Raw genomic sequence first — 26,072 nt, forward strand, 5'->3', positions numbered from 1 at the left:
ATGTAAAGTTCCCAAAATAAAATACTACAGGATATCCCAAAAACCCCTAGGAAACTTTATAAAGGGATTTGAATGCTTGAGAGGACGTCTTTTCTGATAAAGACTAATGATGCAGCAAGGATGATTAAAGATAAAGGAATTATGTTCAGCAGATAATTAGGTTCTTTAAATAGGTGCAAGAAAAACCACTCCAATGTGTTAGAAAACGTTTGCTAGAAGTTTAGTTTTGATAGTAAAGGGTTTTATTGCTATATGTTTGAGCAGCTAAAATATCTGTTCAGCAATATTGTGAAATATTCATGTTCTGAACTGATAAAGGAAACTAAGCGATTGGTTCGCAGACTTTGCAGACAGCAAGAGCTGTAAATAAAGTAGTCTCTGTTTGTCATCCCAAGTCCTGGTCAGAGGAAAACTTAAGACAGCCAGTGTTTAATGTGTGGGTTTTTTTTCTTTTTGAGATAGTGTGTGGGCTAGGAAAGGGTTCATGACAGGAACTTTAAGCTGTAAATAAGAAAGTGACAGAGAAGACAAAGCTTATATATAGGGTTTGTGAATAGCTGAAATGCTGTCAAACCAGCAGTAAAAAGAAAACAAGATTTCTTCTAGAGTGCTTTCTAAAATCATTCTAATGGAAGAAGAGGCAATGGGGAATTCAGCGCCAGGCGCAAAGAGGACTGCCAGCAAAGCCATTCGGATAGCCCTTGGCATGCTCATAAGTGGTATTATAGTGCTTGGCATTGCACTTTTCCTAGGTAAGTTAAAAGTTATACATTATCAAAAGTGAAACTCTCTCAAGGTTTTCTACTTGTTGCTGGAATACAAGTACTATATGACTTACCTAGGCATAGTTTTGGCTATATTCACCACTTTTCTCTTTCTGCTCTTTTATTTTAAATGAAAATATTTCAATAAAGACATTTGTAAAACAAACTGTTATAGTTGGGAGCTGCAACACCAGCTAACATAGCTTCGAATACTTTATTTGAATTTGAATATTCAGTAGAATGTACTCTATTAAGAATTGTGGTCTTTTATAGTTAGGGGAGAGACTGGTGAAATTATGTGTATCAATAGTGCTGATTAACTGATAGATTTTGACTAATATGGGTTAATATTTTCTGTTTGCAGAAAACTGAGCTATAATGTGTGTGCGCTTTATGGAATCACTTTGGTTATTCATTTCATTTGGTTTCCATTAGAATTTGACTAAATGTTCTGCACATTTTTTTTAACAGTTAATGTTTTTCTGTGATGAATTGCGGAATCTTCTTTGGAAAAATGACAATCAAATCCATGTTGGTTGAAATTAAATTATTAGCATCAGATTTATTAGCTGCAGTTGAACAGAGTGAAGAATATTTTCCTCTTCAGGATCTGGAGTTTGTTGTAAATAAATTTTGTAGGAATATTTTTTAAAGTACATAAACAGATCTATAAAATGATGTGGAATATATTTGGTTGTGCCAAAGGTGCCTACTACTAAATGAAAACCATCTGGAAAAGCAGTATTTCCATAAAAGCTCAACAGAGTCAGAACCTCATGTGGAGTAAATCAGTGTAATTTGTTTTAATTTTACTCAGCTATGCTGCTTTACACCAGTTGTGAATCTGGCCGCTAAGGATATTAATGCGTTTTTATTTTTTTATAGGCTTGTTTGAAAGATATACTAGCCCTAGACTCTATACTTAGAACCACTTTTTAAAATCTCCTGTGCATCAGCTGAAAACTTTCCTACGGAAAACTTAAATCATCAGGCTACAGTACATTGGTCCTGAGCCTGCAAACACTTACACATGAGTAACTGCACGTATCAAACAAGGAGTCTTGGGGAATTCAGCTGGACTCTTAATGAGTATGAAACTTCATACATCCATAATGTCTGGCAGAATCAGGGCCACTGTCTGAGTGCAAAATAGAATACCACACGGCTAGGAATAATTATAAAAAGAGGGCTTATTTTCTTCCTCTTAGGTTATATATTATGTACAAGTAATAAATACAAAGTCACTAAAGTTCACTGAAGATGCAAGTTCTTTATCCAATGTTTAGACATGATAATGCAGGCAAAAATATGTAATGCTAAAGAGACAATTATATAAGAATAATGGGGGCCATCCTGCACCTAGTGGTCCAAACTGCCACTGACTTCTTTGGGTGCAGGATCAAGACTATCAGCACCCACAGCTCCCCTTCACCTTGCTGGGAGTTTTGGGTGCTCAGCATCTCTGAAAATCAGTAAGAAGCTGGACAAACTGTCTCTTTCTGACTAGTTGGGTTTCTTATTTGTATTTTCTTCATAAAAATGCAAGTCCTCTAGCAAGACACTTAACAGCTACCAGAGTATACCACTAAACTTCCAACAGAGTCCTCTTCCAGGAATATCTGACATACATAGGAATGTTGGCACATCCCTGAACATCCCATCCATATAGTTACCGCTGCACTGTTCCAATCTCTTAGGGGCTCTGCTGGGGGAGGGTAGCTTAAATTTCTGGTTATGATTCCGTATAAAATGTGCCAACAGATGCCATAATGGAAATGCACTGATTTCAGCACTCCAAGGACGCACCCTTCCCTAGTCAACTTGGCCCCGGGCACGTAGAGAACCTGGCCATTCAGTTTGTCATTAAACGTCTTTAGGAGCCCCTAATCCCATATAAATTTAGTAACTCATGTCCCAGTCTGATCTCCTGCTCTGGTGGGAGAAGCAAAGGGGAAGGAAAGATCATTCTGCCCATTCCTTCTCTGGCAGCAAGATCAGAGAATAAGGTGATTTAAGATTTGATTTCCTTGCCCCTGCTTCGCTGGTAGCTTTAGACTTCACAAACTGTAAAGCTAATGAGATTATTTCTGTGGCATTTAAAGTCTTCTCTTAGAAGTCTGGAAATAACCTTAAGAAGTAGATGCAGAATAGTGTAATGTAATCACAGTTGTATGTAATAATGGGTTCTGGTAACATCAGATGGCAAGACAATTGAGCTGATCAAAACTTTTCAACTGAAATAATTTCCCTCCAAAAAAACAGAGGCTAGTCAAAAACAAAAATGTGTTTTCAAATTTTTATTTTTTTGAAGGAAATTTCTAAAAAAAATCACAATGTTTTGTTTTTGTATTTAAATTTTGTTTTGCTTTTTGAAAACCAACACAGTTTTCAGATTTCATAAATATCAGATTTTCTCCAACTCCCTTCTTCCTCTTCTTCTTTCCCCCACTTAACACTGAGTGCAACAGAATGGATAAGGGCTAGGCTTCTTTTTTCACTTTATATCATTTTCCCCTTTTTCTTCTCAGTATCTTTTCAAAAGTTGGAGAAGTTTTGAAATGTTATAAACTAGAAAAAGGAAAAAATGAATTCCTCCAAAATGCACAGCCTGGCCCCCCTGCCCCCCCCCCAAATCTTGGATGTGTGTTGTTCATTTTAATGCACTGAGGAAATAGGAGAGAGAGGAGGAAAAATAAAAATTTGCAGGTTTTCAAAAAATATTTAGAGAAAATTTTGAAGAAACAAAAAGCTATCCCCTTTCAAACCACATGAAACAGAAACAGATACATTTCAATATTTTTTTTCATTTTTTCTCTCTCTTTGTTAGAGTAGATCTACAAGACAGCAGCACTCAAAGGATTTATTACTTTAGTTCCCAGAGGAACTGCACATATATTTTGTGGATAACCTTTTGAAATATTAGACTTGGAAAGCTTCTGAAAATCAGTGAAGAAGCTAGAACACAGTAGCTGTCTGAAGCCTCTGAAAAGCTATGTTTCTGTGAAAATTACTAGGGACACTGTAAAGCCATTTTGTTTATTTTTTTAAGTACTGTACTGGTCTTGTTTTTAAAAAATGCAGTATTCTGATGTAAGAGAATCTAAACGAGGTTGCAATGACCAATGGGTGTGAGATCTTCCAAGCTGGCAAATAAACAATGTGTTGAAGTCAGTCCAAGAACTAGCATCTCTGGTACACTGGCCTTCCACCAGTGGGGCCCTAGTGTTAGCCATTTAATGTTGTCTGAAGGTGAGGTGCCTGCTTTTTCATGTTGCTATTTTTAGACTTATCAAAAACAAAAAGGCAGCACCTGTTTCATAGAGTTTAAGGCCATAAAGGACCACCAGATCATCTAATCTGACCTTCTGTATGTAAACAGGCCATTAAACACCACCCAGCACCCACTTAGCAAGTACAATTTATTGAGACAAAAGGTATTCATACTGAGTTAAAAAAGTTCCATTCTGTAGTATGTATATGACAGGGTGTTCAAACTACAGAGTTGATGGTGTTTGACTCAAAATGCTAACAATTAATTCATTGCAGTACAAATTATCCCAATTTTTTTTCCCATTTTGCAGTTAGCCAAGGTCTTATAAACCTTCAACCTAAGCAACAGTATTGCTTGACTTCAGAATGTGTTGAAGCTGGTAAGCAACAATTTTCAATCCTGTTTTGTATCATAATTACAATACTTTGGTTGAGAGAAATATGAAATATTGATAGTATTCTATGGTTCCATGATGCCTTTTAACTCAGGAGGGCTTGGTAACAATGAATACATGTTAAGATCATGTAAAAACCAGTGCAGCAGCAATTTACTCTAGTTCTATTTTGCTTTTGTTTTTGTATTGCTGTCGTGTTCTACTGTATCCTGTCTTTTTTTACTGTAGGCCTAGTGTTGGATAAAGACACTTTTAGGAATGTTCATATTAATTGTTTCCTTTTCAGTAGCCAGCAAAGTAACCAATCAGCAAAATGTTAATAATCACATAGCTGCTTTAGGGCCTGGTCTAGCAAATACTTAATACCAAGTGTGGTGATAAAGGGCACTGATGCCGCAGCTTGTTACATGCAAGAAGACTGCTGTGCCCGTTTAGAGAACCATGTGGTTATTTTTGCAGGGTGGGGCCTACGGTGGCAGTAAATGTTTGCAGGCAAAGGGCCTTATAAAGCCAGGGTGAAATTTTCTAAACTGTTCAGCTTTGGCTTAATCCTGCTCCCACTGAAAACAGTGCAGGTTGTCCAATTGACTTTAATGAGAGCAAAGTTAGACCAATGCTTAATACGTTTGAAAATCTGACTGTGAAGGTATTTAAATAGAAACAAAGTTGACAATATGGCATCTTTTGGGGGTATTTTTTCATGCCTCATAATGTGTGGAGTTTGGATTGCATTTGAAACTTTGGTTGTTTAACTGAACTTCTTGAGACTACAGAATTGGTTTGGAAATCTCATGAGAACAAACTTTTTCATCGGTTTTTCTACAGTTACTGTTTCTACTTTGCCCTTTGCAACAACAACTTTTTTGGGGTATTTGGGCACTTGCAGCTGAATCTTGAAAGATGAGAGAGAGAGACAAAAAATAGGAAGCAATAGGGTGGAATAAATTGACTAAATATTTAAGAACCTTAAAAAATATGGGGTTTATTTTGAGATTTTGGAAAAATAGGAGCCTGTATTTTATCTGAACCATTTTTCCTGTTTATTAGTTGTGCTAATGTATGACTGACCTTAATTTTTTTTTGCTGGATCAACAAAAATTGTCATTCTGCACAATTTGCACACTGCACAGAGTCCAGAGTCAGAACTGGAGAGCTACTTGACTCAACAGTCTTACTTCAAAAAGCAATGAGTGGTGAATCCCTTCAGTGTATTCTTCAGGTCTAGGTCACAGCTTGTCTTACAACTATTCAAAAGCTGTACAATAATTGCCCAAGGGCAAAGCATCCAGTAAGCACGATACACCTCTTCCCCGATATAACAACACCTGATAGAACACGAATTCAGATATAACGTGGTAAAGCAGTGCTCCGGGGTGGGTGGGGCTGCGCATTCCGGCGGATCAAAGCAAGTTCGATATAATGCAGTTTCACCTATAACGTGGTAAGATTTTTTGGCTCCCGAGGACAGCGTTATATTGGGGTCGAGGTGTATGGGCCCAAGCTATACAGTACAAATATGGATTAGGCTCTTCACTTTCAAGGGAGTTCAGAGTTTCAGTTTTAGTTCAAGTTTGTCTCAAATATTATAGACCTCACAAGTGGAGTGCAGAATGTATGGGAAGGTAAAAGGAGGTAGTTGCATGTGTTATAAAGGACAAAGACTATCTTTGGGCTAACCTAGAGTATGCTTTATTGATTTCTTTACAAACCTGTGTGTGCTTGCTGGACACTATGAAGGAAAAAACTGTGTAATGTTTAGGGTGCAAATAGGGACAGTTCTGATTTAATAAGAACCAAATCAACCTTCATCAAAACTCCAACCAAACCAATCCCGAACTATCTCCCTTTGTAGTTATCCAATGAACATTTAAAAATTCCACACTGCCAAAGTTATTGTAATGGCAATTCCAACCTAAGTAAAACTAGCAGGTACTGGAAATATTACCACAAAAAGCCTGTGAATCTTATCAGGCTTCCGGGCCAACTTTCAGAGCAAAATTATTTGGATAAACTTCAAAATATATGGATGTTTAGCCAAACTGAGCTGAACCTTTGAATCTTTCAAGTTATATCCAAATGCAAGTGGCTTCTGCTGTGCCCGAGAGAAGCAATGTTTTTTAAATTTCAAATCTGTTCTGATTGATAGTGAAGTGGGGAAAAGAAAACTGCTCAGTATCAGGGCCGGTGCAACCATTTAGGCGACCTAGGCGGTTGCCTAGGGCACTGGCATTGGGGGGGGCGCCATTTTCTTCAGCAGTGACCGTGGAGGCCGCATCTTCAGCTGCCCCGGTCGCCGCCGGCATTTAGGTGGAGAGAGTCGCCTGCAGCAAGTAAGGCGCGGGCAGCACACAGGGGAGCTCTCTGCTCCAGCTCACCCCTGCCCCACCTCCTCCCCGAGCATGCTGTGGCCGCTTCACTTCTCCTACCTCCCAGGCTTGCGGCGCCAATTAGCTTAGGCGCTGCAAGCCTGGAAGGCGGGAGAAGTGAAGCGGCCACAGCATGCTAGGGGTGCTCGTGCACAGAGGAGGGGTGAGCTGGGGTGGGGGGAGGGGTGCCTCAGAGTGGAGGGTGGGGAGCTGCCGCAAGGCGGGCGCCTTCGGGGGGAGGGCGCAAGGTGGAAGTTTCGCCTAGGGCGTGAAACATCATTGCACCGGCTCTGCTCAGTATCCTGTTCTATGCACGCCATCTAAAACCGATAATCTAGCTAGCTATCACATGCATATTTATACCATAATCATTTATTATGGAATTTGATTTTTACTGATAACCAGGAGAGGGATTGCTTGGCTATATGGCTCACAAAAACTTTCTCAAAGCCACTTACTATTAGACTTGATGTCTTTATCAGAAGAGTCTGATCTCTAATAATAATCAGTGGGCATTCAGTCATAAAGATTAAACAGGAGGTATTTTCTTTCCTCTCTTCAAAGGTAGTAAAGAAGTTTACATATTTTCCTTTAGTGCTATGCTGCTGCAGGTAAAGAATGTATTATTTTGGAGTGTGCTAATTACAGCCTGTTTGACATGCTCTGATATTAAATGCCTAGATAGACTTCACTCTGTCCTTGCAAGATGAAGATTCCCTTTCTATTCAGGTTCTAGAAATTCATTTTTTATAGCTCTGGCTGCAGTGATCATCTCATAACAATCAATGGAAGGTTTGTCCAAATTAGTTATTACAATGAATGCACAAATATTTTGGCTGTTATTTAGTTTATGTATGTGCAAAGTTAGATTCTGGAAACAGCAAGACCACAGCAAGCCAGGGAATGATCTTTATCCTTCAGATGAGGGTGAAAAGCCTTGCTTGGATAACTGACGTATGTTAACTATCATTTTGGGAATATAATCTGGCATAATTTTCTGTTTTGCTAAAAATAATCCATAAATCCATGTGATACTTTATAGCTGCCTCCATCTTAAGTAAAATAAACCAATCTGTGGATCCCTGTGAGAATTTTTTTCGGTTTGCCTGTGATGGCTGGACATCTAATAATCCGATTCCTGAAGACTTGTCAAACTATGGAGTTTATCCTTGGCTGAGGAACAATGTGGACCTCAAGTTGAAAGGTAAATATATTCTTTCTGAAAGCAATAAGAGCTCTTTTCACTGCAGCTTGTTAGCTGGCTTTATATAGAATGAATATTGACTCCATGCTCTTCCTTCATTTAGATTTATGTTGAATAACATCCAACAGAACAACATCACATTCTCTTTTCATTGCATTTTTCTGATGCTTTTGATAAGAGTACGTTAACAGAATACAACATGAGAAAAACACACTGTGTATGGGGTGGGAGGGAGAAGAATGTTTGTTTTTGCTGGCAACCCAAAGAAACATGAATTCAGTAACCCATTGTGTGTACAACAGAGAATTATATCGAAGGGAAAGACAGCAGGATTTTATCAGACACTTCTTAGGCCATGTTTACAGTGGGGAAATTTTCAAGACCTTTTCTCACCAGTTCAGTTGAAAGGGAACTAAAATTAATAGGATCTCTGGGATCCATTTTTGTCACTGTTTTTGAAAAGCACTTCTTACTGAAATGGTAGTAAAAATGAATCTGTCTGTTCAAGCTCTCTACACTGGGGATATCTCTGGTTTTTACAATTTGAAGCAGTGTTAGAACTCCATACAATTTTTAAATTTCCTCAGTATAGACAAAGACATAGTGAAATGCACTATCCTGATTGTCACAGAAAGTGAACAGAGAGCTGTCCACATGCTACAAATGTGACTTCTCTGTTACATGGTGATTGTCATATAGCATTGTGTTTTCCTCGCCAACATATTCTTTCAGAGCAATATTGTGCAGTTACCTTCGTTCAGTGTTGTTCATGATCTTTTTTCTGCTTTCTGTGTTTATTTGATCACTGATATTTTAAGTCAAAGCTCATTTTACCTGAGGCGGTGGCGTAGCTGGGACTACAGACTGTTTGAAGAACTGTTTTGCAATGTTCTGAGCATGTTTACTTAATTTGTTGATGTAGAATGGCAGATCAGATCTTAGTATTCTGCTTCATTTAATTCCTTAGCCAGCTGGTAAATAAACCATAGAGGTGTGTGGCTCCCATTAAAATACCTGAACTGTCATCAGAAAAACAGAAAACTGTTTGAGAATGTGCGTCTGGAGAAAAAAATAGCCTGAAGTGGTTATGTGTAGGGAGGTAGATATTTTTATCTGAACATGACCTGACTTTATGCTGGACTCCATAGCAATGCCACCTCAGCAAGAAGTTCTACAAGGAAGAAGGATGATGTTGATTGTTAGGTAGGAAAAAGTGTCAGATTATAAAAATCTTTACTAAAACTGTGAGTCATGTAATGGAAGGGAGACTGTTGTGCAAGGTTTAATATTATCCTTTAAGTGTCTTAACATAGTACAGTGAAAACGTGTTGTTGAAATAACAACAACCTGCTCTGAGTGCAGCAGAGTGGAGAGTGATCAACACTTTTGTGTTGCACTAAATAGATTTATTGGATTTATTGTCCTCAGGGATTTTTTGGTGCATCTTATGGGCCTTCTCCAACTAACTCTCTTCAGTAAGGTCAGCATACAGTGCATGTTCTTTCTAGATACCATTAACTGTTTTTATAGCTGCGCTCAGTTACAAATACTATAGAACATGATTTAATGATTGCTGTGTTAGCTCTTTCTTGAGGATGCCTCTGAACCAGTAAAACTGGTTGCTGGAAACTGGTTTAAATTTTGCTTTTCTAATCTTACTGCTGCCAACATGACGTATTAGGTAGCTTCATGTCAACCCGCAGCCAGTAGGAGCCACAATTGGCGGAACCTGCGGATGAAGTTTTGGTTTGCTGGCCAAACTGAAAAATAAATTACATGCCCAGCCCTTGTTATCTGTTAGAAGAGCTAGTACTCCCAAAACATGAGTGAAGGAAACCATGCTAAACCTCATATTGAAACATTTTTGGGAGGTGGGTTTAGTGAAGCAGGGATCAGCAACATGGAAATAAAAGGGAAGGGGAACGAGGGGAGAAGAGGATAAGAGGGGCAGGTGTGGAGTGAAGCTGAGGTGAAGAGACTTGGCAGGGAGGGGAAGGGTTGGAGCAAACAGACAATCAGCACAGGGTAGAGCAGTGGTTCTCAACCTATTTACCATTGTGGGCCACATCTGATACTACCTCTATGGCCCTGAGGATGTCACATGGGCCATAGCTCTGTGCTGATTGGGCCACAAGCAGGCCACAGGTTGAGAACCACTGGGGTAATGAAAGTCCAGTCAAAAGTGTAGGAAATGCTCTAAGTGTGCAGAGGGTCCCTGCTTCTGCTCTAACCAGTGGGAGACTCTGACGTTTCTCTCTGCAGTGTCCCCCCAGGATGACATAGTAGGGTGGAGGGCAAGCATTGCCTAGGTCCTAGTGCCTCTATATTGTGTGTGGTGTTCTCTGCTGTATAGTTCCCAGTCCCCCTGCTCAACTCCATTTTACAACCTCCCACCAGTGCAGCAGTCCCTGCTTTGACTGCTTCTGCCCCTTTCAGTGGGAGCTGATGAGTGCTCAGCATCTTTGGAAATCAGGCCCCTTATTTATGGGCCTAAATATGGACTTGAAAAACCTAACTTTTTATAGTTGTGTTGTAGTTGTGTCAGTTCCAGGATATTAGAGAGACAAGATGCATGATGTAACATCTTTTATTGAGCCAACTTGATATTACCTCATCCACCTTGCCTCTCTCATAGTTCGCGCAGAAAGGCATGATTTTAGTATTTATATTCTTTGATATGATATAGATGGAAGGCAATCTTTTATGGAATGTTCTTACTTAAAATGAAATATTTTCTGCTCTATTTACTGATTTCTGAATACTTCTGCATTTTAAGAAGAAAAGAAATAATTGGAGGGAGGCTTAGGCATTGGTTTTGGAAAGCCACAGTAATTGGATTCTAGTTTTTCAAGGACATAATCAAAACACTATGTCTTGGTTTTGGATTCATGGACAGAGAGAGATTCCCTGGAATCCCTGGATTCCCTGGAAACAGAGACAGATTCCCAAACCTTCATAGACAGGAATAGAATTGGACGGCCAATAAGCAGTAGGCAAAGGAGTAGGGTTCAATGAAGAGTACAGGATCAAGAGTGTGACATATGAGAAGCCAGAGATGAGACCACAGTTAGTTCTTTCAGTATGCTGAAAAGAACTAAGAGCCCAGAATGAGGTAAAGGACAAGGGAGTCTCTGGCACCCATTGGCCAGCTGGGATAGAGGGGTACTGATTGATTAGCATTCCCCAGATCTCAGGACTTTGCTGAGCGCAGGAACCATGTGGCTCTTTTGGCTCCATTCCAGAAGGCACTGGAACCAATTAAATGTCTGGTTATAGGAGAGCATGGATGATGGGCAGATAGCACCCCTTTCTTGTGTTAAACTTTAAGAAAAGTTGCAGCCTTCTGCTTATATCCATGCATATTTCTGTCCTCATTTTGCCTCTGTGTCCATATCAATTGGTATGTACACAGTTTGCCCTCTTCTCCACATATCGCTGGTTAGATGCAGAGAAGGGACAAGAAAGCTTTTTTTTGTTTGTTTGTTTGCAAACCTAATACCAACATATTTTTATATTTTGGTGCAGGGTTTGGGTTCACAGTCCACAGGAATATGAAATAGTTGATGCTTTTAATGTTTTGCATTACTCAGTTATAACAAATTCAAACTAAAATAAATGTTGTTTTCCCCATTAAATATTTTTTGCATGCTCACAGGACTAAGTGTTTTGTTTTTTTTTAAACAAACAGACCAAAACCCCATGTGAACCCCATCCACAGCATTTTAACCATATGTAATGGATAAAATCCTAAACCTATTAAAGACCATTACAAGACTTCCATTGACTTCGACAGAGCCAAGATTTCACCCACTGTATGGCAGCATACCGTAAACTAGCCCCCAACTAGCCCAAATTCAGAAAGGTCATGAATTGAAAAATAGGGCTATGTAATTTTAGTTTTGACCTAGATTCAGGTGCCACAAATCTAACATGAAACTTTCTGGTTGATATTTTTGGAATTATATGGAGTTTTGGTTTGTCTTTTGTGTATCCTCTAGTATTTAACCATTGCTGACTGGACTGTATGATGAGACAAGGTCCATGAGGTAATATCTTTTCTTTGACCAACTTTTGTTGGTGAGAGAGACAAGCTTTCAAGCAACACAGAGCTCTGAAGTTTTTGTCTCTCACCAAAAGAAGTTGGTCAAATAAAAGATATTACCTTACCCACCTTGTCTTTCTAATATCTTGGGACCAACACGGCTACAACTACACTGCATGGGCTGTATGATGTCTAATTTAAGACCACATTTGATTTGCAGTTATATTAGGGGCACTTCAAAAATTTCCATCAGTTTTGTGGATATTGTCGGTTCCAGTAGTGTTCCCACTCTTTAAGTATAACAAATAGTTCTCATAGTAGTAGAATCTTTCGAAATGGAAGAAACATTTTAAGTGGGGCCAATGTTGTTTAAAGAGAAGATCTTACACACTGCTGCCGTTCAAGGTGAAATAAAGTGGAGTTTGCACTCTCTCTGAGTTAGTAAATGGGTTTCACTTACCATGACATTTCCTGCTAAGCTATTTCAGTTCCAGCTGAATTTCCATGTTGATCGTTGACCTTTGTTTAGAGTTTCAGAGCACTGTATAATCTTAGTATTTAAATATGGTTGATACTTTGCAAATTATGCAAAATTGGAATCCTGGGGTGAGTAAATCAGGATTTATCACCTGCAGTGCAATCTGATCAGCACCATACTGTTTCTTTTCCCCCATCTGAAGTCTGCAGAACAACAATGTGCAGCTGTTTGTGTGGCCAGGCAGGAAGCAATAAATTACAAAATTGTGCAAACATTCCTAAATCACAGCATTGCATAGGAGACTATTTAGAATTATATGAATAGTATGTGAAGGTGTCTTTCAGGCCTTCACATTTAATTTATAACTGTGGAAACCATTCTGCAGATTTTATCCCATATTGATCCTGCCACCTATTTCAGTCTAATTTGTTGATCTAAGCTTTTTAACGTTGCTTTGTTCAGATGAAAATCCTTTTAAATAAAATGAGGCATTCCCACCAGGGCTGATGGAGAGAAACAGAAGCCTTTTGGGGGGATTTTAAATATTGTAATTCAAAGAACAGGAGACAGAAAACAACTTTGCAGTGTAGTCAGTCTTTCACAAGATCATTTGCAAGAATTACCTGTAAAGAACAGCTTTTTCATTTACATGACTATAAAAATACCCTGTGAATGCTGAGATTTAGGAGATTTAGAACAGTTTTGCTCATGGTTTCCTTTCTTTCTGACAGATGCCACAAGGTAACATTAAGTAATTGCTCTTCTGCTCTAAGGGATCTACTACGCTGGTTTCCATTCTATCTGTGTTCCATTCGATCATCCCTCCCCTTTGACTGACACATGGGACCATTTGGATGGGTAGAATTTGGGCAGTGGTGTTGATATACAATTGACACTCAGCTATACACTTTAACCTCATCCAACAACTGCTCCACAGGAGAGTGACTACCCTAGAGTCTATAGCAGGGGTGGGCAAACTACGGTCCAGGGGCTGCATCCGGCCTTCCAAACATTTTAATCCAGCCCTTGAGCTCCTGCTGGGCAGCAGGCTCCGGGGCTTGCCCCACTCCATCTGTGGAGTGGGGTTGGGGGCTTGCCTCACTCCGCACGGCTCCGAGAAGCAGCGGCATGTTCCCCTCTGGCTCCTACACATAGGAGCAGCCAGGAGGCTCTGCACGCTGCTCACACCCCAATCACCACCCCCACAGCTCCCATTGGCCAGGAACCACAGCCAGTGGGTGCTGCAGGGATGGTGCCTGCAGATGGGGCAATGCACAGAGATGCCTGGCTGCGCCTCTGTACAGGAGCTGGAGGGGAGACATTCCATGGCTTCTGGGAGTTGCTTGAGATAAGTGCCCCCCCCAACCTGCACCCTTGAGCCTCTCCCTGTTCCCCAACCTCCTGCCCCTCCCTGATTCCCCTTCCACCCTCTAAACCCTTTGGTTCCCCCAACCCCGGAGCACCCTCCTGCACTCCCAACCCCTCATCCACAGCCCCATCCCAGAGCCTGCACCCATAGTCAGAGCCCAGACCTCAACTCCCTCCCAGATTCTCTACCCTGAACCCCCTGTACCCACCTGAAGCCACTTCCTGCACTTTTTTTTTTAGCCCCACCCCAGAGCCTGCACCCCCAGCTGGACCCCTTACTCCCTTCCGCACCCCAACCCCCGCTTTCGTGAGCATTCATGGCCTGACATACAAATTCCATTCCCAGATGTTTATGAATATAAATAATTATTTGTGTTAACACCTCAGGGTCTCCGTCTTACCTTACTAAACAAGTCTCCATGTGACTGCAATATACCACAGCCCTCTTAATTATATAGAATCTAAATTTTTACACAATATTTCACAGAAAGTGTGGCAAGGCACCTCTTTAGCCACGTCAGCCTCAGCATTTCTCACTTTGGCCAGAAGGGCTGGAGTAAATCAGTCCTATGCTGGAGGTTTGTAATTCTTAACTTTGGCCTATTTACAATGGGCCTCCTGGCAGGGGTGAAAGTAGCTTAGGGGACTTACTGGTACTGATGGAGTCCTGAGGGGGGTGTTGCCTCATCCAGAAGAGGCGTGGCCTCTCAAGATTTAAAGGCCCTGGGGAACCGGCTGTGGCTGGAAGACTCAGAGCCTTTAAATCAACCATGGGCTCCCAGCTGCAGAGGTGGCTGGGACCCCCCTGGGCCTCAGGGGCAAATTAAAGGGTCCGCTGCTCTGACCGCCAGGGGGAACCCCAAGCTTTTCAGGGCTGGGACAGGGATTTAAAGGACCCAGAGCTCCTACCATTGAGGGAAGCCCAGAGCCCTCTAAATCCTGGCCCTGGCCTGGCCACCAGAGCTGTGGCCAGGATTTAAAGGGCTCCGGGCTGTCTGCAGCCGTGGGGAGCTCTGAGCCCTTTAAATCCTGGCCCCAGCCCTGCCACCAGAACCGCAGCCGGGATTTAAAGGGCTCTGGGCTGCCCGCAACCACAGGGAGCTCTGAGCCCTCTCAGTCCCCACTGTGTAAGTCGATGTGGTCCGGCACGGTGTACTGGCTCTTGCCGGTATGCCGTACCAGACCGGATCAGCTTACTTTCACCTCCGCCTCCTGGTAGGCCCGAGTAGTTCTCTTAATAAAAACAAAAAACCTACAATACAAAAGAAATACATTTTCCTTGCCCCTCACTGGGTCATTGACTCATTATGCTGGCTTCAGGTTGCCATCCCTTCCCCAAATAGAAGTAAACTCAGTGTTTCCCCTAAAGGGAGGCAAGCAGCTCCACCTAGGACAGACGTGGGCAAACTGTGGCCTGCTGGACCATCCTGCCTGGCCCCTGAGCTCCTGGCCGGGGAGCCTAGTCCCCAGCCCATCCCCCCGTGTCACCCCTCCCCCGCAGGCATACTGCCACTTGGGCCATGCTCTGGTCCACCGCTCCCACTGGGCAGCATGGGGAACGCAGCTGGCTCTGGCTGGGTGTCACAGCTGCGAGCTCCTGCTGCTGGTAAGGGGACAGGGAGCAGAGGGGTTGGGTAATGGAGTGTGGAGTCCTGGGGGGCAGTCAGGGAGGAGGGAGTGGTTGGATGGGGTGGAGGTTCTGGGGGTGGTGGTCAGGGGATGGGGAACAGGGAGGGTTGGGAGTAGGGGGGTTGGATGGGGTCAGGAGGGCAGTCAGGGGACAGGAAGCTGGGGGCTGGATAAAGGGGTGAGATCCAGGGGTGCAGTTAGGGGTGGGGAGTCCTGGGAGGGAGTGGTCAGGGGATGAGGAGCAGAGGGTGGTTGGATAGGGGGTGGGAGTCCCGGCTGGGCTGTCAAGTTGCAGGTTTGTGGATAGGGTTGGGACAGTCAGGGGACAGGGAGCAGGGGGTTGGACAGGTGGCAGGGGTGCCGGGAAGGGGTGGTCAGGGGACCAGGAGCGGGGGGGGGTTGGATGAGTTGGGAGTTCTGAGGGGGCAGTCAGGGAGCGGGAAATGGGAGGGGGCAGATAGGGAGCAGAGACCAGGCTGTTTGCCGAGGCACAGCCTTTCCTACCGGCCTTCCAGACAGTTGTGCAACCCCGATGTGGCCCTCGGGCCAAAAAGTTTGCCCAACCTGTGACCTAGGAGAAGCCTTTTCTTCCTGCTGTCTCTAGGGTTGCTAACTTTCTAATCTCACAAAACGAAACATCCTTGCCCCGTCCTGTCCCTGCTCACTCTATACCCCCTCCCTCTGTTGCTTGCTCTTCTTCAACCTCACTCACTCTCACATTTTTTCACTGGGCTGGGGCAGGGGCTGGGGTGCGGGAGGGGCTGAGGGCTCTGGCTGGGGGTGGGGGCTCCTAGGGCCAGAAATGAGGAGTTCAGGGTGTGGGAGGGGGATCTGGGCTGGGGCAGGTGTTGGGGTGCAGGGTGTGTTGTGTGAAGGCTTTGACTAGGGGTGCAGACTCTGGGATGGGTCAAGCGATGAGAAGTTTGGGGTACAGGAGGGGTATCTGGGCTGGGGCTGAGGGGTTTGGAGTGTGGGAGGGAGTTCTGAGCTGTGGCAGGGGATTGGGGCATGGGAGGGGGTTTGAGATGCAGGCTCCAGGAGGGAGTTTGGGTACAGGAGGGGGCTCAGAGCTCTGGCAGGGGGTTGGGTTGTGGGAGGGGGTTCGGGGTGCAGGCTCCAAGCGGTGCTTACCTCAGGTGGCTCCTGGGAAGCTGCCAGCATGTCCTGCCAGCTCCTAGGCAGAGGCGTGGCCAGGTGACTCTGTGCACTGCATCCACCCACAGGCGCTGTCCTCCCAGCTTCCATTGTCCACTTTTGTGGCCAATGGGAGCTGTGGCACCAATGCACAAGATGGGGGCTGCATGCAGAGTCCCCCTGGCCGTTCCTCTGCATAGGAGCCAAGGGACGTGTCGCCACTTCTGGGGAGCTGCACGGAGTCAGGTAGGAGCCTGCCAGCCCCGCCAACTGGACTATTAATGGCCCGATCAGTTGTACTGACTGGAGATCCAAGGGTCTCTTTTTGACCGGGTGTTCAGGTCGAAAACCAGATATCTGGCAACCCTGCCTGTCTCTAACCCTGCTGCAGCTTTTCTCATCCATCCTCTCTCTTTCACCACAGTTTTTTTTTAAAGGCTCTTAATTGGACTCAGGTGTCTCTAATTAATCTTAGGTAACCTTTTCTCAGTTCATATGGAAAAGGGCCTTTGTCATTCTCGGACTGCTATACCTGCCTTCCAACACTCTCTTATAGCTGTCAGGTCTGACTTTGTCACGAAAGATAGGGCTGGAGAGGAGGGGACCTCAAGAGATCCTCCAGCCCCCAGCACTGAAGCAGGACCAAGATTATTTAAATCATCCTTGACAGGTATATGTTAAACCTGTTTTGAAAAGCCTCCAATGACAGGGATCTGCGGCCTCCCTTGGAAGCTTATTTTAGTACTTAACTGCCCTTACAGTTAGAAAGTTTTTCCTAATGGCTAACCTAAATCTCCCTTGTTTCAGATTAAGCTGATTATTTCTTGTCCTGCCTTCAGTGGACATGGAGGAAAATTGATCACCATCGCCTTTCTAATAGTCCTCAACATATTTGAAGACTGTAATCAGGCTTCCCCTCAGGCTTCTTTTCTCAAGACTAAACATGCCCAGCTTTTTTAATCTTTCCTCATAAGTCAGGTTTTCTAAACATTTTATCATTTTTATTGCTCTCATCTGGGCTCTCTGACTGTTATTTATAACAATGAAGAATCTCTTGGGTGTGTGGCATTCAGTATAGTCTATTTTGTTTGCATGTTATCATTAGTGTGGCATTCATTGCTATCATTATTCCTACTTCTTGTCTCATATTCAGGATCACATTCAGAAGTGAGATCACCAGCTTCTTCCTCCTCATTTTTCTAAGTGTGGCACCAAAGACACAGTACTTCAGCTTAGGTTTCACCAAAACTGACTAGAATTGGACGGATACCTCTCGTGTCTGTCTTACAACACTCCTGTTAATACATCCAAGAATTGTATTGGCCTTTTTTACTATCACATTTTACAGTCACACTGCTCACTCATTTTCAATTTGTGATTCACTATTAACTCCTCCTTTTCAGCTGAACCACTGCCTAGCCATTTTGTATTTGTGCATTTCATTTTTTTCTTCCCAAGTACTTTGCACTTGTCTTTATTGGGCTTCATCTTGTTGATTTCAGATAAGTTCTTCTATTTGTCAATGTCATTTTGAATTCTACCCCTGCTAGCAACCCCTCTCAGATTGGTGTCATCCACAAATCTTATAAACCTATCATCAACTGTATTGTCCATCTTATTAAATAAATTAAAATAAATGTTGCCAGACCCAGGACAGACCCTTGTGGGACCCCACTAGATACATGCTCCCAGTTTATCAGCAAATCATTGATAACTATTCTTTGAGTATGATCTTATAACAGTTGTGTACCCACCTTACAATTACTAGATCACATTTCCCTGGTTTGCTTATGACAATGTCATGTGGGGCTGCATGAGTGAGGTAACATCTTTTAGTAGAGCAACTTCTGTTGGTGAGAGAGACAAGCTTTTGAGCTCTGTGTGGCTTGTCTCTCTCTCCAACGGAAGTTGGTCACCCACCTTGTCTCTCTAATATCCTGGGACTGACACAGCTACAACTACACTTCATACATGTAGGACTATGTTATTTATAACAATGAAGAATCTCTTGGGTGTGTGGCATTCAGTATAGTCTATTTTGTTTGCATGTTATCATTAGTGTGGCATTCATTGCTATCGTTATTCCTACTTCTTGCCTCATATTCAGGATCACATTCAGAAGTGAGATCACCAGCTTCTTCCTCTTCGTTCTGTACATCAGTGATTGCGTTTTTTGGGAATTCTTTCCAATACTATTAAGGGTGGATGGGTGGAAGTTTGTAATGTAACAGCATAATATGAAAAACAAGGTTTTTCAGAAAGTACTTGGTGAAGCTTTCAGTGTTTTTAATTGAGATTTTTACTTTATTGACAGATAGTTCCCAAGTCCCAGTCTTTAGTAAGAGTTCAGACCTTTTCTCACTCTGGCCTGGTCTACACTACGCTTTTAAACAGATTTTAGCAGTGTTAAACCGATTTAACGCTGCACCTGTCCACACAGCGAGGCCCTTTATATCGATATAAAGGGCTCTTTAAATCGGTTTCTGTACTCCTCCCCGATGAGAGGAGTAGCACTGAAATCGGTATTACCATATCGGATTAGGGTTAGTGTGGCGCAAATCGCAGGTATTGGCCTCCTGGTGGTATCCCACAGTGCACTGTTGTGACTGCTCTGGACAGCAATCCAAACTCGGATGCACTGGCCAGGTAAACAGGAAAAGCCCCGCAAACTTTTGAATTTCGTTTCCTGTTTGCCCAGCGTGGAGCTCTGATCAGCATGAGTGGCGATGCAGTCCCAAATCCAAAAAGCACTCCAGCATGGGCCGTACGGGAAATACTGGATCGCTGTATGGGGAGACAAATCTGTTCTATCACAGCTCCATTACGGAAGACAAAATGAGAAAACATTTGAAAAAATCTCCAGGCTATGATAGACAGAGGCCACAGCACAGTGCTGTGTGACAAGCTTAATGGAAAGCCAAAGAATCAAATGCACGCTCATAGAGGGAGGGAGAGGGTACTGAAGACTCTAGCTATCCCACAGTCCCCGCAGTCTCCGAAAAGCATTTGCATTCTTGGCTGAGTGCCCAATGCCTGTAGGGTCAAACACATTGTCCAGGGTATTTCAGGGTATATGTCGTCAATTTACCTCTCCTCCCCCCATGAAAGAAAAGGGAAAAAAATTGTTTCTTGACTTTTTTCTATGTCACCCTATGTCTACTGCATGCTGCTGGTAGATGCGGTGCTGCAGCAATGAATAGCAGCATCCTCTCCCTCCCATCCCCAGTGGCAGATGGTACAATATGACTGCTATCCATAGTCATCATCAGCACGTGAGTGTTCCTGGCTGGCCTCAGGAGAAGTTGGCCAGAGGCATCTGGGTAAAAATAGGAATGACTCCCAGTCATTCCCGGTAGATGGTACAGAACGGCTGGTAACCGTCCTCATCATAGCAACTGGGGGCTGAGTTCCATCAGCCCCTCCTCCCTTTCATGTGTAAAGAAAAGATTCTGTACTGCCTGGACCTGGACTATCATAGCAGCTGGAGGCTGCCTCCCCCTCATTTTATCTCACTGAAAAGTCAATGTTTCTTATTCCTGCATTCTTTATTACTTCATCACACAAATGGGGGGACACTGCCACGGTAGCCCAGAAAGGTTGGGGGAGAAGGGAATCAACAGGTGGGATTGTTGCAGGGGCACTGTCCGTGAATGGCATGCAGCTCATCGTTTCTGTGGGGTCTGACATGGAGTGGCTGTGCTCTCTGGTTCTCTGATACACTGGTTCTTTAGTACACTTGCCCCATATTCTAGGCAGGACTGACTCTATTTTTAGATAAACCATAAAGGAGGGATTGACTCGGGGAGTCATTTTCATTTTTGTCTTTGCGCCCCTGTCTGACCTCAGCTAAGGCCAGCCAGGAGCACCCATGACAGCAGCAGACGGTACAGAATGACTGATAACCATCATCTCATTGCCAATTTACAATGGCACAGCAGATGGTACAGAACAACTGGTAACAGTCTCTGCTACCTTGCAAAGGCAAATGAATGCTGCTGTGTAGCACTGCAGTACCGCCTCTGTCAGCGGCTTCCAGTACACATACGGTGACAGTGACAAAAGCAAAACAGGCTCCATGGTTGCCATGCTATGGCATCTGCCAGGGCAATCCAGGGAAAAAGGGCGCGAAATGATTGTCTGCCGTTGCTTTCACGGAGGAAGGAATGAATGACAACATTTATCCAGAATCACCCGTGACACTGTTTTTGCACCATCATGCATTGGGATCTCAACCCAGAATTCCAATGGGCAGGGGAGACTGCGGGAACTATGGGATAGCTACAGGATAGCTACCCATAGTGCAACGCTCTGGAAATCGACGCTAGCCTCCAACCATGGACGCACGCCTCTGAATTAATGTGCTTTGTGTGGCCGCGTGCACTCGACTTTATACAATCTGTTTTACAAAACCGGTTTATGTAAAATCGGAATAATCCTGTAGTGTAGACATACCCTCTCTGAACCAGTCTGCTCCTCCCCTAAGGGTGATGCCAAATGATGAAACGGAACTGAGAAGTGTGCTCCAGTAATCCAATCACAGAACTTGAATTCAAGAATTCCTGAATTCTGACTCAATATTTTCTTTTAATCTTAGTACATGCTGTGCTTCAGTTTTCCCCATTTGTAAACATGTATAATACCTGCATTGTACACTTATTGTGAGCATTTAATTAGCTAATGAGTACAAATTATTGGACTATAAAATATTTTATATAAGTGTTTCATTTACAAAGAGTGACACTAACCTTTTACACTGCTTTCCCCATGTGGCTGAATTACTTCCAGTCTAACTCCCCACGTTTCCTTTTTTGCTGGAGTCTGGTCAATAACAGTTCCTCCAGGGAACATGGGCTTTCTGACTCCAATTCCACTAATAATGGTACAATAAGTACTAGGTATTCATATCTTTGCATAAAATTTGAGAATTGAGCATTAATCAAAATGTGAAAGGTTGCCAAAAAGGTAAAATAAGATATGAGAGTCTGCCAACCCTGTACAGGTTAACACCTTATTTTTTGTTCCTGAATAGGAAGTTTTGCAGGCTGTTGTGGCAGCTAGAAAGAAAAGCTTTATCTGTAATGCATGTTTGGGAAACCATGGGTGAAGAAAGGAGATCATTTTGGTTCTTGAATGAGGTTAAAGGCTCCACAGCAGCTGAGCCACAGGATTCCCACAGAGCCTCTCTGGTTGGGAGAGCAGAACACCAACTTCTTGCTTACGAGTCTTGTAAGAGTTCACTATGCCGGTACCGAGAGTTGACTTTCTATCACCCTTTCATTCTATTTTTGAAGCAGTATTTATAGTAGTTTTGTACCAAGCATATATATTGAAGCTGTTGTGTGCATCAAACTGTTAGATTTGTAGCCAAAGATGATAAATTCTAAAGCTATCAGTGTTTTCTTTATACCTTTAATTCTAGAAAAGATACATTTATTACCTTAAAACCATGAAAATCTGTGTCATCTAATTTTCCATATTCCCTGATGAAAAGTAGTTATTGAAAGTGCATGGTAAAACTATTAATAATATGAAGTAAAACTTAACGTTGCTGTTAAACATTACACTGAAGCTCTATTGTAACAATTTTGCCTGTTACTCGTATGCCACTATTATAAATTAATGGTTCTACTCTCTTACAACAACGTGTATATAACCCCCTGTAGCATGGTGCCACGAGAGTATACCTCCAAAGCATTTATGAAAATAATGTTGAAATTAGGTTGGTGAAAACAGACCCTCCCCTCTCCAACAGTTTATCAACTAATGTTGTTTTAGTTTGTGCATAGTTATGTTCGTTCAGTTTTATTTGAACTCAGGTAAGGTGTTTATCTTTTCGCACACAAACTCAAAAAGCCTTTACAAAATATTGAAATTGTAGCAACAGACTTTCAAAGCATTGTCATTTGAGCAACATGCTGCATAGTTTGGCCTTCAGGCATGACTGAACAGCATTAGGAAGCAATTATATTCGCACAGCTGTATAACTGGCATTTTCACGTAAACCTCCATGTTGCTGAAATTGATAATGGATGGCAAAATGGCTTCTTAGGAAAAAAGCAAAACTAAAATGTTGTTTTGAATCAGATTTGTTTGTATAGGTGCAATGTTTTTGAAATTTTGTCTTGAAAGATTTGTTCAACTTATTTTATTTCTTCTTGAGATTCAGTATCACTGTTGACTGATTAAATTGCTAAATCATCATGGAATTTCTATGGAAATGCATATTAATTACCTCATCATTAATGCCACATTAATTCACAATGATTTAAGAGCATTACCATGAATGCCAAAGGAATCCTGATGGGCCAATTATTTTCAAGTGTCACTAGACTATTTGTGGTAAGAGATACACTACCCTCACGAGGGAGGCAGGTGGATATTTACTATGGCAAAAATGAAACACGTTTGCCGAGACAGTCTAATTGGTGTTGATGTTTATATCATTAGATGTGCTTTAAAATAAAAAGAGGAGGCAGCAGATTAAAACAGAGCAGGCCGGGATTAAGGCATAGGCAGTGTTGGCCAGTGCTTGGTGTCTAGAATCCTAGAGTCAGCTAACAAGATCTCAGCTTTTTTTCTTCTCTTGTTGTTAATTATATTTGTAGCCCTCATGGATGCAAATAAAAGCTTCAAAAGGTGAACCAAAGTGAAGTGGTGCCTGCCTGAGTCTGTACACAGCCTGAGTCAGTAGCTCCAAGAGTTGTAAGCAGCCATGTTCATCAGAACTCTAAAACCTGCTGCCACCCAAGAAGTGGTAAGATATAACATGAAAGGGTCTACATGGGTTATGTCCAGCCCTGGATTGCTTCTACTTGGCCTGGCAGGAAAGGAATATTTTCTTATTCCTAATTAAAAGTGCACACAGGACAAAAGTGTAGCTTTAAGCCTCTGCGTGTGGTGCCTCTTGAAGCCCTGGGAGAGCATACACAGCAGTAACAGCTTAGTATAATTTAGTAGGTTGCACTTCGTTAGCAGATGCCAGCTCCTCTCCACTGGCTAGCATGGAGTGGGATGGGATTATGTCCCCATCCTTTGCCTGCTTTACTGGGATTCCTTCCACTATTGTTGGTGCACAAGGGCTGAGGTTGTACCTGACCTGTGTACAAAATCACAATGAGGAGAATGGCTTCTTGGCTCTTTTTCCCTTGATCATCCCAGCAGGTTTTACTACATTCTGGCCCCAGAGTAAATCTAGAAATAAGTGAGAGTGCACATGGGTCTCAAACTGGGTTCCCACACAGCTCTCACACTTTGGCTGCCACTGGGTAACACCCAGAACTATTGGAAGTGAGAGGCTAGCAGAACTCTGACTTCTCCAAGAGGCTCTGCCCACGAGGATCCTGACTAAGGACAATAACTGGCCACACTGATGGGCTGGACCATACAATTTAAGCCAGAAGGAGGCACAAGAAGTTGTCTGAACAATGGAGAGACTTCCTGACAGCTGCACTGGACCTGACTCTTGCTTGATCCCTGAACTCTTGATCTCTGGATCCTCGGGTTGGACTTGGGTTCTGACTAGGCCAGACCACCCATGTCCCAGTCCTGACAGCTTGCTTGGAACCCTTACCCCTTGACAGAGCATAACCTTCCAGGCATGGATCCAGCAGAGCCCCTCAAACCCCAAGGAACACTGGCATCTCATGAGCAGGTAGCCCGCAATCAGGCAGACAGCCAAGTGCTGCCAGGCACAGGCTATGCAGCTGGCTGCTGAAAACCAAGGTTGCGGGACCAAGTTCTCCCGCTTCTTTCTGAGAGCACTGTGCTTTGGACCTGAGCCAGCATCCATCATTCCTCTGCCGGAATGCTTTGACAGGGATTACCAAAGATTTTGAGGTTTCGTGAATCAGTGCTGCCTCCAGTTCCTGCTTCACCGACAGCCAGAGTAGACCTGCTAGTCAGCTTCCTGACTGGAGAAGCATTGGCCTTTACTTGAGATTGACAGTCTGGTATTGTCTAACTGGGCCACCTTCCAGCAAGTGATATCAACCATCTTTGGTGATCCCAGTTGCACCTGCACCACAGAACCTGCCCAGCATAAGCTCTGACAGTGACAAGGTACAGCTGTGCAGTGCATTTCTGCTGGCTCATGTGAGAGATGGCCTGGAATGAGGCACCCCAACTACAACAGTTCTGGGTGTGGTCTGTGAGAACCCATCAAGGATGATCTGGCCCTGACTGAGAACCTAGCAGACCCAGGTGCTTTTATTGATCTCATCATCTAGACCAGGGGTTCTCAAACTGGGATCGGGACCCCTCAGGGGGTCACGAGGTTATTACATGGGGAGTCGTGAACTGTCAGCCTCCACCCCAAACCCTGCTTCACTTCCAGCATTTATAATAATAATAATAATAATAATGACTGCTGCACCAGACCCAACCCCAGTTCTTGGCTCCTGTACTCTGACCCCGGCTTGGGCTCTGGCTCTGACCACTAGGTATGACCATCCCTGCTCCAACCACTAGGTCAGGCTGCCCATGTCCTGGTCCTGACAATGTGTCATTGAGCTACAATACAATGCTAATATTAGAGATTGCCTGAGATGATAGTTTAAGAGCTCTGAAGGGAGATGATTCTGTTGGCCTGATGGGTTTGATTGTAATGGAGAAGCTGAGAGCGCATGCTAGAGAAAGTATAGAAAGAAGCAAAGATAGTGGAAGATTGAGAACAGAATGGGACAATAATAGTGTGAGTCTGTGTTAAGGGTTTGATGAAAGTTAAATTGCTGAAGAGGAAACAACGTGTGTAGCTTTTGTTTACAAATGTAATTATCAGTCTATTTGTATTTTAACCAAATTTGAGACAAACATTGGCTCCTTGGATCCTGAAGAATTAGAGGTTACGATATTCTTGTAGAGTTATGTGAACTATTCAGAAAAAAAGTGAAAATTTTAAAATTCAAATTTTATATTTTTCACTTTGAATTCATAAAATAATCATCCAGTTTTAGAAAATAAGCTATCTCGGTAATACAGTAGGCCATAGTTTGATTTGATTATTTTTTTAAATTAAAGACCTCAACATTGTGACTTTGTTTTGACAAAGATAATTTTTGCATATGAAATCACATTTCTGCACATTTTTTCTGCTTATTTGGTCATTTCCTGAACCTTTAACAAAGATCAAAATATCAGCTTCATGCGTCAACAAAGAAAATTGAAAATAGCTCTTGCAAAATTTCTTTTAAGCAAATTGTAAGGGCCACCACTCCAATTGTTTCTCTACCACCGTGCCAATATTAGCAATATTATAACCACCACAAACATAGAATGAAAGACACACTCCATTCTATACCGGCATTTTCACCTTCTCAAAACATTCCTTTTTTTAAGAAGAAAATTTCTTATGCTTAATCTGAATATAGAGCTGAATATAGAGCTGATAAGGTTCAACTACATTGCATGAACTAGTTCTGAGTTAT

At 42.8% G+C, this 26,072-nt stretch overlaps 1 protein-coding gene across 1 annotated transcript in view; it reads left to right on the plus strand.

Annotated features, from left to right (window-relative positions):
• The first annotated feature begins 342 nt into the window (after positions 1–342).
• The window catches only part of PHEX (phosphate regulating endopeptidase homolog X-linked), a 146,354-nt gene continuing 120,624 nt past the window's right edge, over positions 343–26,072 (plus strand). Inside the window, exons 1-3 of the mRNA XM_030574851.1 lie at positions 343–752; positions 4,346–4,414; positions 7,838–7,999. Of these exons, the coding sequence (XP_030430711.1) occupies positions 629–752; positions 4,346–4,414; positions 7,838–7,999 (355 nt within the window). The 5' untranslated portion in view covers positions 343–628. The remainder of the gene's footprint in view (positions 753–4,345; positions 4,415–7,837; positions 8,000–26,072) is intronic.

The sequence above is a fragment of the Gopherus evgoodei genome, chromosome 1 (assembly GCF_007399415.2).
Source record: "Gopherus evgoodei ecotype Sinaloan lineage chromosome 1, rGopEvg1_v1.p, whole genome shotgun sequence".
NCBI lineage: Eukaryota > Metazoa > Chordata > Testudines > Testudinidae > Gopherus > Gopherus evgoodei.